We start from the raw sequence: 12,857 nt of genomic DNA on the forward strand, positions 1-12,857 counted from the left end.
AGGCCTCATTTAGAATATTGTGTACAATTCTGGTCGCCACACTACCAGAAGGATGTGGATGCTTTGGAGAGGGTACAGAAGAGGTTTACCAGGATGTTGCCTGATCTGGAGAGTATTTGCTTTGAGGAGAGGTTGGATAAACTCTGTTCTCACTGGAATGACAGATGTTGAGGGGTGACCTGATAGAGGTTTACAAGATTATGAGTGGCATGGACAGAGTGGATAGTCGGATGCTCTTTCCTAGGGTAGAAAAGTCAAGTACTAGGGGACATAGGTTTAAGGTGCATGGGGAAAAGTTTAGAGGAGATGTGGGCAGGTTTTTTTACTGGAACGCGCTGCCCAGGGATGTGGTGGGAGCAGGTACGATAGCGGCATTTAAGGGGCAACTAGACGAATACATAAATAGAATGGGAATGGAAGGATGAGGACTTCATAAGTGCGTACGGTTTTAGTTTAGGCAGGCATCATGATCGGTGCAGGCTTGGAGAGCTGAAGGGCCTGTTCCTGTGCTGTACTTTTCTTTGTTCTTTAACCTCAATTGCTAAATCTTTTTGACTGAAATGGGCTGGTGCATTGGCTGCCATGTGTTAGGCCCTTGTAAAAATGGCAAGGTCTAGACAAGGGTTGGCGTTTATAGGATGATTGTTTACATGTACTGTTTTGAGGCTGTACCAGCCTTGCTAACTTGCACCCTTGAAAACGTATGTTGTCACAAGCACATTGTTAGTTTATCAATAAGTAACTGGATTTCTTTTTCTTTCTTACAGATTCTACAACTGTCCTCAGTCAGAAAGTTTTAGGCGTAGTACCTCAGTCTTAATTAAACAAATTAAGCTCCTTCAGAAAAAGAACGCACAAGAGTTTCAAGCAAAAGAAGCATTGGTACATGCTCCAAAGTCAACATTTTATTTTTGGAAATATTTCTGAAATCTTCAATATGAGGATTGGTCAGCCATTTTAAAATTGGTTGAGAAAGCAGCAAATGATCCTTTCATTGGAAAGGGATTTAATGGTCAAAAACTGTATGAATGAAGAGTATGTAGTGTGTGTTTTTAGTGTTTGCACATAAGTCAAACTACTCAGTTTTGTTTGTTCTTAAATTTGATAACACAATTCTGAAATATCCTCATCTCTGCAAACATGTCTGGCGAACAGTCCTGCCTGTGGACAGGGCTAAAATCTAAAAATTACATGGGAAAGATTGACTTTTAGTTAGGACTGTAGACAATCTTTGTTTATAAAATTAGATGGTTTGTTCCTATAGATGTGCGAGATTTAAAGGAAAGGCATTTTGTGAGCTTTACGCCCCTGTGGTTCCTTAAATTCAGAAAGTTCTTGCAATATTCCGCTGTATTGCAATCTATTTTATTTTATAACTAATATGCCAGTATGTAACTATATAAATCAGTGGCTGACAACTCCAAGTAGTTATTCAATAAGCAGCTGAACTATATGATACAGAAGGCTCAATCCCTGATCTGTGCTGCCAGCTGATGTCACAGCATTACAGATGCCCTCATCATCCCTAGTGTCAAAGGGTAAAATTGGTCACGGTTCTTTATCAGCTTCTATTGACGGTGGGTGGTGAGGTTAAATGTCAAGTGATTGCAGTATTGAGCTTCGCTCTAATGGTCCCATGATTGAATAGCTTGCTGACACTTGCAGTCGAGGTTCATTTATAAAACAGAGATCCATTTATGGAAGGTTCTGGAGGGCAACGACTGCTCCAAATCCAATCTGAAAGAATGCTTCAAGATAGCACCCAATGATGCTTCATGTTACCCTGACAAAATCACTTGAGGTCAGTGAGAGAACATTTCATTCGCATGGACCACAAGTGCCCAAGGGCTCACCTAGCACACTATCCACCATTACCACACGGGATATCCTTCCAGGCTGACTTGAGCTCAGGATGGCGTATCCCTGTCTCTGCCACCATGGGCCTGGTGAGGGGTGGTTGAAGGTTCTGTCCCATACATGGCAGCTGACCCCACACAACCCTGTGTGATTTCAGCCTTAAAAAATAAAACATGTAAATACAAAGACCTTGCATCCATCAGTTTTGAAGGAACTTGTTTTGTATTTATTTTATTGAGTTAGCTTTTTTATATCATCAATGCCTGCTGAAGATGTCTTTTAAAATATATTTATTATTGTCAGGAATTAGCTGATTGATTCCTTAACCCAACCAGTCCTGAATGATATAATATTTTCTTAAGAGGGATTCCCCCCAATGGCAGCCAATGTCCTTGAACCGTTGAAGCTGTTCTTTGAACTATCTCAACACCTCAATGTTCTTCCGAAGGTAGCAGGAACAACAGTAAATTTATCAGCGTTTGTCTTTAAGTTGTATTTGCTTAATATTTGTAATTAATGTGAAAATATTCCAATGTAAAAAAAAAGTTAAACATCTCAGCTAGAAAACCAGCAGTAAGTTGGCGGATACACATTTAGTCACAAATCTCCACAGTTTAGAACATGTAAAAGTTTATGGAGCAATAATCAGATTGAATACTGCACCCCGCTGCTCATCTTTTGTATTATGTTTACTGTTAAGACAAGTCAAAACAATAAGTGAGATTTTTGGGTAACTTAAGTATGCAGATCCTTAAAGGGAACTCAGCAATAGAAAATATGCATTTCACCGTTTATGAAGCAGTATTGTTTAAATGTGTGTATACTGGCTATGAGTAGCAAATCATTCCAGCTGCTGTGTGTAAGGTTCAGTTCTGATTATTGACGTCGATAGTGTTAAATGAATGCCACAGGATCGAAAAGTTGGTGGAAATTGAGGTCCTTTTGCTGAAAATACATTAATAATGTTATTTAACTGCTGTAAACTGAAATGGGAGAAAGTTTTTTTTTGTTCTCTTGTTACAGAATCATTCTTTTGATGATTCCACGTAGTTGGGTGATGTTGATGTATAAAATGCTGCAAAATAGTCTGGTGTTGGAGAATATTTTGGTGACCATTTTCATTTTGGTTTTCATTCTCTTCAACAGCAACCTTAGATATGTTCAGTTCCTTAATGGAGTTATTGCTTATACCTGCTGTTATGTAGAATGCTGCAAGTCTACTTGACAGAATAGAGCCAGTGCCTGAATGGACTATTCCTTTCATAGTAGCAAATAATAATGTACCTTTTTTTTCATGTCAGTTGTGGCTTAGTTGGTGGCACCCCCGCCTCTGAGTCACAAGGTTTGGAGGTTCAAATCCCACTCGAGAATTGAGCGCACTATCTAGGCTGACACTCACAGTGCAGTACTGAAGTAGTGCTGTACTTGTTGGAGGTGCCGCTTTTCGGATGAGACGATAAATGATGATCTGGTCACGATCACATTCCTGCATGTGGGAACTTGCCGTGCACAAATTGGTTGCTGCATTTCCTACATTACAACAGTGACCACACTTTTTTAAATGTACTTCATTAGCTTTAAAGCGCTTTATGTCCTGAGTTTGTGAATGAGGCTTTAGAAATGCACCTTCTTTCTTTCCTTTTGTTAAGAATGTGAGCATTTGCTACTTCTGCATCTGCAAAATCAGTTTTTGCCGCTTGTATGTTTGAACTGTTAACAAATCTAGTATTATCTTAATCTGTTAATGCACAAAACAATATTTTATGTGATGTGAAAAATGTTTCTATTCCATTTTACTGTTTTACACTGAAGTTTGACAGTTTCTACATTGAAAGTACTATGTAGATGTACAATATTTAAGGATGGTCTAAGACTTGTTTTCTGAAACTGATGGTTTAGTTTGCCATTAATGAAATGGAGCCTTCAATTCACAATTGGTATAATTCACCACTGGTGTTGTCATGTTATACAACAATGGAAAAAAAAACAACAATTTGTGGTCTTCAAATTGACAAACGCAGATTTAATTTAACTGCGATATGTTTTAATTCATGGAGATTGTTTACATTTTTAAAATAAAGCTGAAAGGGGATGAAGATCCAGAGAGGGGAGTGGATTGAAAAGAGGGAGTAAAATTTCTTCCTGCTGCTGGAATACAATGTTACACGTAAATTATTGTTTATTTGCTTTTAAAGAAAATATTCTGAACTTTATGGATATATGCTAGGCCGTTTCCTGAGTTTAAGACGTTGATTTAAGACCAATCTGAATGCTCCTATTCTGTGATCTGCTCCGAGACAAGTACGGCAGTGCCCTATCCCAGTGTCACTGAAAATCTAGCTAGGAGGGTGTTGTGTGTAAAGAATAGAAAACTTTCTGTTTCGAAGTCGAAGTATATTGAAGTTAGCCATTTTTAATTTTCTTGAGAAAATTAGGCACTCTGAAAAAATGCCTTGCCTAATAATTTCTGTATATCGCTACATGTGGTTCAAATTCTTGTCAGTACAGAATGTATTTGAATGTTTGAGTTTTTAATGTTTGCAGTATAAGCAAAGATGTTCAGAATTGTTCTTTCCCCCAGTAGGAAATGATTGGTCAATTAAGGAATTATTTTCTCTCCCTTTTTCTATCTAATTGGCTACATCTGAATGATGCTCCTCTTAACTCACAGAAACTAGTGAAAATTATTTTTTTAAATGAAATCGCTTACCTGGGCCTCTACGATGCTTCTATTAGTTTTTGCTCATGGTCCAAGACTACAGAACATAGAACACTACAATGCAGTACAGGCCCTTCGGCCCTCGATGTTGCGCCGACCAGTGGAACCAATCTAAAGCCCCTCTAATCTACACTATTCCAATATCATCCATATGTTTATCCAATAACCATTTGAATGCTCTTAATGTTGACGAGTCCACTACTGCTGCAGGCAGGGCATTCCAAGCCCTTACTACTCTCTGAGTAAAGAACCTACCTCTAACATTTGATTAGCTCACAGTTAAAATTAGACCACCACTCTGGAGTGGGAATGTCTGTAAACCAATCCCCTACTCACCATCTTAATCCCTGTCTGCACTGTTACTGCCAGGAGTGGGAGGTTAAAATAACCCCTTGTGAATGGAAAAATTTCCATTTGGTTGAGTTTTTGTATGAGTACTAGTAACTGGAGTCCTATTGCAGTGTGTCAGTACCAACAGCAGAGGAAAGGCGGACATAATGAAGGGAGGAGGAGGAAAGTGTGCTAGCCCCTTTTGATGACTCTGGGTGAATTATAGAATCTACAATGAAGAAGGAGGCTATTCGGCCCATCGAGTCTGCACCGACAACAATCCCACCCAGGTCCTATCCCTGTAACCCCACGTATTTACTAATCTCCCTGACACTAAGGGGCAATTTAGCACAGCCAATCAACCTCACCCACACATCTTTGGGACTGTGGAGAAAACCGGAGCACCCGGAAGAAACCCACGCAGACACGGGGAGAACGTGCAGACTCCGCACAGACTGACCCAAGGCCGGAATTGAACCCGGGTCCCTGGCGCTGTGGGGCAACAGTGTTAACCACTGTGCCACCCAATACCATATAGCATGGTATCGAGCCATTCAAAGGAGGAAAGTTGATGGTAGGAGATTCAGTGGCGGTGTATGGAAGGCATATTTCCCCAAATTACTGTGTTAGCTGTGCCTTTGAGTCAGAAAGTTATGAATTACATGTTCCACTCCAGGATTTCGACACAAAAATCCAGGCTATCGTTCCAGTGATGTACTGGAAATGTTGAGGGGTGACATTGGATTTTCAAGGACAAAACTCAGACCCTCAAATCAATGGTCGGGGGGTAGAAGGGGATGAGTAGGGATGTGGCAAAATATTTGAGAACAAATATTTTTAAAGGCAGGCATCTTGGGTGCCTGTACTACTCTTTGCATCTATCATTTGGAGGCTACTTGGAGAAATTCCTCTGACTCCAGGATGTCAGCTGTGGAATTTCTGGAGCTCATAAGTATTGAGCTTGCTGGCCCACAAATCTTTGACCCTTTTATATTTTACCCAAGTTTTTAGTTTCACACATCTTGCTGCTCCAAACATGAGAACTAATGGTTCAGAGAGGCATTTAATATGGTTCACATTGTGGAAAAAGTGATATTCTGTAAGTTATTTGAATAAATGTAGAAGAGACGCATAATGTTTAGATTCTGTTTCTCAATGCAAAATTAAATTGTAATTAATGTTGTTCACAGATATTTTCATACTATCTTTAGTTTAAATATTTTTCTAGAATTCATGGTACTAATTTGTAGTACTTGGGTACTTTTTTCAGGTTTTATATGTGTACAATTTATCCTTTAAGATGTGCTTACTACTATCAATCTCTTGTGTTGTAACATTGCTTTGCAATGTTTTGACATATTTTATGAAATCTCTTGACATATATGTAAAATGCTGTATACCGGCTGTAACCAGGGGCGCTACAGTATTGATATTTGGTATGTTTCTAGAATCCATTAGTTTTTATGCCAATACTTAATGACTTGCATTTTACACATTTAATTTTGTATTAACACAGAAATGGGGAAATCCAACGTGTTGTGCAAGATTGTTTCTTCCTGGACTGTCACAAAGGAGAAGTTTTAAGCTGCTCATTTTCCCAATACTTAGGTTACCAGTTTTAATTGATTTCTTTCACAAGCTACTACAGTGTCATTAGATCAGGAACTAAAAGTACTTCAATCAAACAGGAAGCGGGAAATCAACAAATAGTCTTTATACCTTCACCACCACACTATCTTGCTTCATGTATTTTCAGGATTCTACGATGGGAGATTATTTAACACTGGAAGTGTGAAGTTATTTTAATTTGCACTTTTTCCAATTTATTTATTGCAGTCGATTAACAAAAGTCTTATATAGTGGTTATTTTATGTGAAACAAATTCCACAATTGTTTATGATCTCCAAAATGTTGTTATTTTGTTTGTAACAAGATCATACTTAAATCTTGAAATCTTCGACTATAAAAAATTCTTGTCAATCAATAACAGTACTTCATGGTGATGCATTGTGATTTTAGTGACTTTACCACAAGTTGAAAAATTGTTGTCAACTATTGGAATGATAAAATATTTATTCACACACTGATTTGCTTGTGTCAGACTCTGATTTATTGAAAGACTACTGTCAGAATAACGCTCCAGTTCTTTGAGCTTTTTAAAAGCGAACTTATTTCCTGTTTTAAAATAGTTACTCATTACCTGTCGTATTGTTTCACTGGCCTATAAACATTCCTATGGTTTCAGACCTCAGTACCACTTCATCATTAACATGAATGTTTTCTCGTGTGATAACCCCCCCCCCCCCCATATAATTACAAGTGTGCCTTTCATGTAATTGCTGATGTGATCCTAAGATTTTATTTTTCCTTGCATACTTTATGACACCATAACTATTATCAAACTCAAAAACTTTTGATTCCTCAAAGCAATCAGGCCCAGCAATGAATTCAGTTAGTCAGGTAACCCAGAAAATTTACTTCTGTCTTTCTGTACGAACCCAAACAAGCATTAGTTGCTCACTTGCTTGCAAATAAACATATTTAAATAATCCTGCAGTTAAATTGTTCCACATAGAACCGGTTTTTCAGGGAGTTTTGCAGCACTAGAAATAGATCTTGCAATATTTAAAGGTAAATTGAAGAAATCTGAAGCTGCCTCTAAAAATACATAAGTCATCATTGAAACTTCCGAAAATAAGGCACTCGCAACATTTCCCCTCTCCTTGATCCCCCTCATCTTTCCTCATGATCCTGACCACCAGGTACTCCAAGACCTTTGATTCACCACCGCTGCTCAAACTTTGACTGCTGACTTTGTGCTGCCTCCTTCCCCATCACCACCTTCACTAAGATAAAGTCGAATATTTGGAGCTTCTCTGACCTCACCATCTTGGGAATAATGTGAGGGAGTTGAGGATGAACAAATTTAACCCTTAATGGCTGTTAGCAATTTACGTCGTGAGATAAATGCTTTCACGTTCAATGGTACTGATGGTCTGAGAATCTTTTATTTATGCGAGTTCACTCACACTGCCCTAAGCATGGAGTTGCACATGAGTTAAACCTGATGAATGTGATCATACAACCCTCATATCCTGAATTGGATAATCATTCCTTTTGTACATGTATGTCTATACAATCTCTGAAGGCATTGTAAGATAACACTGGGTGAGGTGAGATTTGATCTTTAACCATTAAGTTGCTTTTTTTTCATAGGATTACAAGCAGCAGATGGCAGGTATTGAAAACAGGTTAATATTAAATATAGCAGCGTAATGTCACTGGACTAGTAATCTAGGGGCTCAGGATAATGCTCTGGGACCATAGGTCCAAATCCCACCATGGCAGCTAATGGAATTTGAATTCAATTGTAGATATGGAATCGAAAGCTTAGGGCTGAATATTATGGGGGTTTAGAGGGGTGTGTGTGTATGGCTTTCACCCTTCATCCCCAGAAGCAAAGTCGGTGTGGAACTGACCCACTCTACACTGGCCCGCCCTGCAGCCTCAAAGGGCTGTGGGTGACCTAAACAGGGCCAAGTATGACTTCCGATCTCTACTGGGGGGGGGGGGGATGTCCTGACCTCAGGAGATGCTGGCCAAATGTATTAGCCGGCAGCTCCATTAGTCTAGACAGTGTCAAGAGTGCATTCATGGGTGTTGCTAGGAATGCAATGGGGTACAAGAAGGAGCAATGTATCCATGGAAATGGATAAGTCCAGATTCTTGGCCATGGAGGTTAGGAAGGTGGGGTGGGGGAGTGTTTAAGACTGCAGATGGGTAGGAAGAAAGAGGTGATGCAGTTGGGGGGGGGGGGGAAACCCCTCCAATTTGCAAAGGGTCATCCTTGAAGATAGAAACCCATCCTACCTTCCCGATCTTTGAAGAATTATTTATTTTAACAATTAGGCTACACACCCTTGCCTGACTGCCCATGCTGAATATTTTTTGGCATGGAAAATGTATTAATGTGGTAACACGCCTAATTGATTCTTGGTTACCTCTTTAAATATAGGGGATGGGTTGTTGATTTTGGTGCCCGCCTTCCTCTAGGGAAGGAAATCTACCATTCTCGCCTGGTTGGGCCTACATGTGATTCCAAGTATGGTTGACTCTTAACTGTCCTCAGAAATCCCCTAGCAAACCATTCAGTTCAAAGGCAACTAGAGATAGACAACAAACTCTGGCCTTGCCAGCAAAGCTCACATCTCATGAAAGAATAAATAAAAAGAATCAATTCATATATTCAGGGTTAAGAACCTGCTTTATAAAAAAGCCAGAAATGACTAAAGGGATAAGAAACAACATAAAACTAACAGAGTATAAAAAGTGCAAAATATAGAACAGTTCCTTAGAAAGGGAGAAATAAAAGCACAGCAAAGGGTGACAAAACATAGTAAGAGCTACAAAATTGGTGTATAAAAAGAAACTTGCATGGGACATCAAAACCAACACAAAATCGATTATATGAGGATAAAGAGGGTCACTTGACTGGAATGAAGACATAACCAAAAACAGTTTCCTTGATTTCTGCAATTTACCCATATAAAACTTACTAATATTGGGATAAATGTTCGGCTTTTCACTATCAGTGTTTTGGGGTATATTCTGATGTTCAACATACATTCAAAATGAGACAAACACATTCAGAATGAAACAGGGCCTGTTGCTTTATCAACTGCGTGGTCCAATACCATCACATGGTGACTTCCTGTGCTGAATCTATTTCTGTTTGGACACTTGCTGACTTACACTTTCACTGGAGTTGCTAGACTGTTCAGAGTTGCGTTCCTCAGTTGCTACTCTACAAATCCCTGTTGCCTTCAATCAAAGGTTGTGGAATGTTGAATCAGCTACTGACTCGAGTGACAGAATTGTGGCTCCGGAAACCTGTTACACCCAGTTGGAAGCCCTAAACACTCAGTTGCTGACAAAGGTCAATGACATGGAGAATCGCAGCAGAACACTTGTTTTATTGTGGGCCAGCATTTATTGCCCATCTATAATTGCCCCTGAGCAGGTGGTGGTGAGTTGCCTTCTTGAACTGTTGCAGTTCATGTGGTATCGGTACACTCACAGTGCTGTTATGAAAGGGAGTTCCAGGATTTTGATCCAATGGCAGTGAAGGAACGGCAATATATTTCCTAGTCAGGATGGTGTGTGGCTTGGAGGGGAACTTCCAAGTGGTGGTGTTCCCATGTGTCTGCTGCCCTTGTCCTTGAAAGTGGTCATGGGTTTGGAAGGTGCTGTCCAAAGAGGCTTGGTGAGCATCTTAGAACCCAAGAATCCCAACAGTACAGAAAGAGGCCAATCGGCCCATTGAATCTGCATTGACTCTCCGAAACAGCATCACACCCAGGTCCTCCTCTCTGTCTATTCCCCATAAACCCCATGCATTTACCATGGCTAATCCACCTAGCCTACAAAACTTTGAACACTAAGGGGCAATTTTAGCATGGCCAATTCAACTAACCTGCGCATCTTTGGACTGTGGGGGAAAACCAGAGCACCCAGAGGAAACCCACGCATACACAAGGAGAATGTGCAAACTCCATACAGACAGTCACCTGAGGCAAAAATTGAACCCAGGGCCCTGGTGCTGTGAGGCAGCTAACCACTGTGCCACCGTGCAGCCCATCTTGTAGATGGTACACATTGCTGCTGGAGTATGTTGGTGGTGGAGGGAGTGAATATTTGTGGAAGGAATGCCAATCAAGTGGACTGCTTTGTCCTGGATAGTGTCAAAATTCTTGGCTGCAATTTAACAGCCTCGATGATTGCAGGTGCAAATTCTTCAATGGCTGATAAATTTCACAAGTGGCCAAAAACACGAATCGCACTGGCGAGAGCAGTTTGAGATATTCACCCCCCCCGCCCTCCCCATTCACCCAGTGGATGCGAATCACTACTGGTTTTCAAAAACAAAAACCAGACGTGATGACCATGGCAGGGGCACACAGTAAGGTTTAGCCCCGAGGTGGTATGGGACATGGATGGGAATGCCTTGGCACTGCACCCTGCTGGCTTGTGGGAGGGGTATGTGCTTTCATTGGGATGGTAGAGGGGGCAGTGCCCCGATCCTGGAGGGGGGTGTCACCCTGAACCTAAGGTGGGGAGAGTCGCCTCAATGCTAGTTGGGGGCTGGGTTGGGCACGAACCTGGGAAGAGGTTGGGGGGGTTGCCACTGATTGGTGGGAGGGAGAGTCGCACTGATGCATGTGAGGGGGGATGCCCGATATTTGTGTGGTTGGGGGGGGGGGGGAAGGGGAGAGGGGCGGTGCTCCGACAGTAGCATTGTGGTGAGGGGTGCCTCGATGCTTGGTGGTGGGTCCCAATATCCACTGTGGGGGGGGAGGGGCTTACATTTCACTTTGATCAGTGCACCATTTAAAGGGGGCACACCAATCCCAGCTTTGCTGACACGTTTAGGCTCCACATCCCCCAGCTGGCTGTGTGATCCTTGCCAGCACTTCGAAATTGCACAGAGTGCCATTTAATCAGCTGCAGAAAGGCATCAGTGAGGCTGGTGAGTTTCGCACAGCTTTTCTCACCTGATCCAGCACTCTGTAATTTTGGGAAAATTCTGCCCCTTGAGTGTTAATGGATTCTCTGGGCGGAATTCTCAGGCCGCGCTGGTCTCAAAGCCAGAAATTCCTGTCCAACCATCAATGTCATTTCACATTCTCCGTAACCCACCCGCTAAAATTCCAGTAGCGGGCGGGACGGGAGAATTCCGGCCTCTGTGTCCGAGGCTGTGGAACAGAGAAATGCTACAACATTGAGTGAGGCCAAGATATTCATCTACCCTGAACTCAAGATGGGTTTTGTCTAGCATCGTGGAGAATACAGAACTAATAAAGCCCAACTTTGTGAAATTGGCCTTCTCTGCCCTTGCCTGCTGTGTAATTTTCAATGGAGTGAATTAGATTTTCAATTCACTGGGTGGAATTTGTCTCCCTCTTGGCAGCTTGTTTGGTGGTGATGGGAGGTGGCGTGTGGGACCTTATGGTCCCACTGTTGTCAACAGGGTTTCCCACTGAACGCACCCCTTGCCACTGGGAAGCCCGTGGCGTGGGTGCGTCATCTCTGGGACCATAAGATCTCGCCAGTGTGAACAGCAGCAAGATTTTGACGACTGAGGCTTCTGCCTTTATCAAGAACACAATTGTACCTGGTCCGTTCCTCCATCACCCCTAACTCATCATCGTCTTCTCATAGCAACCTCCCATAACTCATAGAAGGTGCCTTTTTATCTCTTTCCTCCTCACTGTCCAATGGTCCACAAACACTCCTTTTAGGTGAAGCAGTATTTCACGTGCACCTCCTTCAATTTGGTCTACTGTATTCATTGTTCCCAATGTGGTCTCCTCTACATTGGGAGAGATTAAAAACAGACTGGGTGATCGCATTGCAGAACACCTTCACTCAGCCCGCAAGCAAGACCCCAGCTTTCCTGTTGCTTGCCATTTCAACTCACCATCTTACGTTCATGCTCTCTTGACCCCATGACCTCCTACCATAGTGAGGGCTTATTGGGAGCAGATATCATATTGTCTACATCATATCCTTCGAGCTGAATTTGTGCTTTGAATGCTCTTATTTTATTCCTTCATTCATGTACAGAACTCTTATCTGGGTAACTATTTCCATCTTGCCCATATAACATGCTGGCCTTTTTCTCAAGATTTATGACTTATGATATGGATTTTCTCCTCCAACCAACTATCCAATTTAAATCCTACATCACTATCCTAACCTACCCTTTCCATAAGGGCATGGTTCATCTCCAGTTTAGGTGAAGATCATTCTATCTACGCAACCTCCTCTTGCCCCAAAATGATTCCAGTATCTTAAAAATCTGAAATGGTTCCTTCTACACCATTCTTCCAATCATGCGTTGACAATCCTTACCTTAATGTCCTACTGTTTTGTCCAGCATGTGGTGACTGGA

The 12,857-nt window shown here is 41.5% G+C and overlaps 1 protein-coding gene and 1 long non-coding RNA gene across 2 annotated transcripts in view; one reads left to right on the plus strand and one right to left on the minus strand.

The window, feature by feature from the left end:
* Positions 1 to 4,820, minus strand: part of LOC144492584 (uncharacterized) — a 30,944-nt gene extending 26,124 nt beyond the window's left edge. Inside the window, exon 1 of the long non-coding RNA XR_013497608.1 lies at positions 4,568 to 4,820. This is a non-coding gene — a long non-coding RNA (uncharacterized LOC144492584). The remainder of the gene's footprint in view (positions 1 to 4,567) is intronic.
* slc7a5 (solute carrier family 7 member 5) overlaps positions 1 to 6,993 on the plus strand; it is a 70,731-nt gene extending 63,738 nt beyond the window's left edge. The window contains exon 10 of the mRNA XM_078210747.1: positions 768 to 6,993. Within this exon, the coding sequence (XP_078066873.1) occupies positions 768 to 820 (53 nt within the window). The 3' untranslated portion in view covers positions 821 to 6,993. The remainder of the gene's footprint in view (positions 1 to 767) is intronic.
* Positions 6,994 to 12,857: the final 5,864 nt, after the last annotated feature.

This window comes from Mustelus asterias, chromosome 4 (assembly GCF_964213995.1).
Source record: "Mustelus asterias chromosome 4, sMusAst1.hap1.1, whole genome shotgun sequence".
Taxonomy (NCBI): Eukaryota; Metazoa; Chordata; class Chondrichthyes; order Carcharhiniformes; family Triakidae; genus Mustelus; species Mustelus asterias.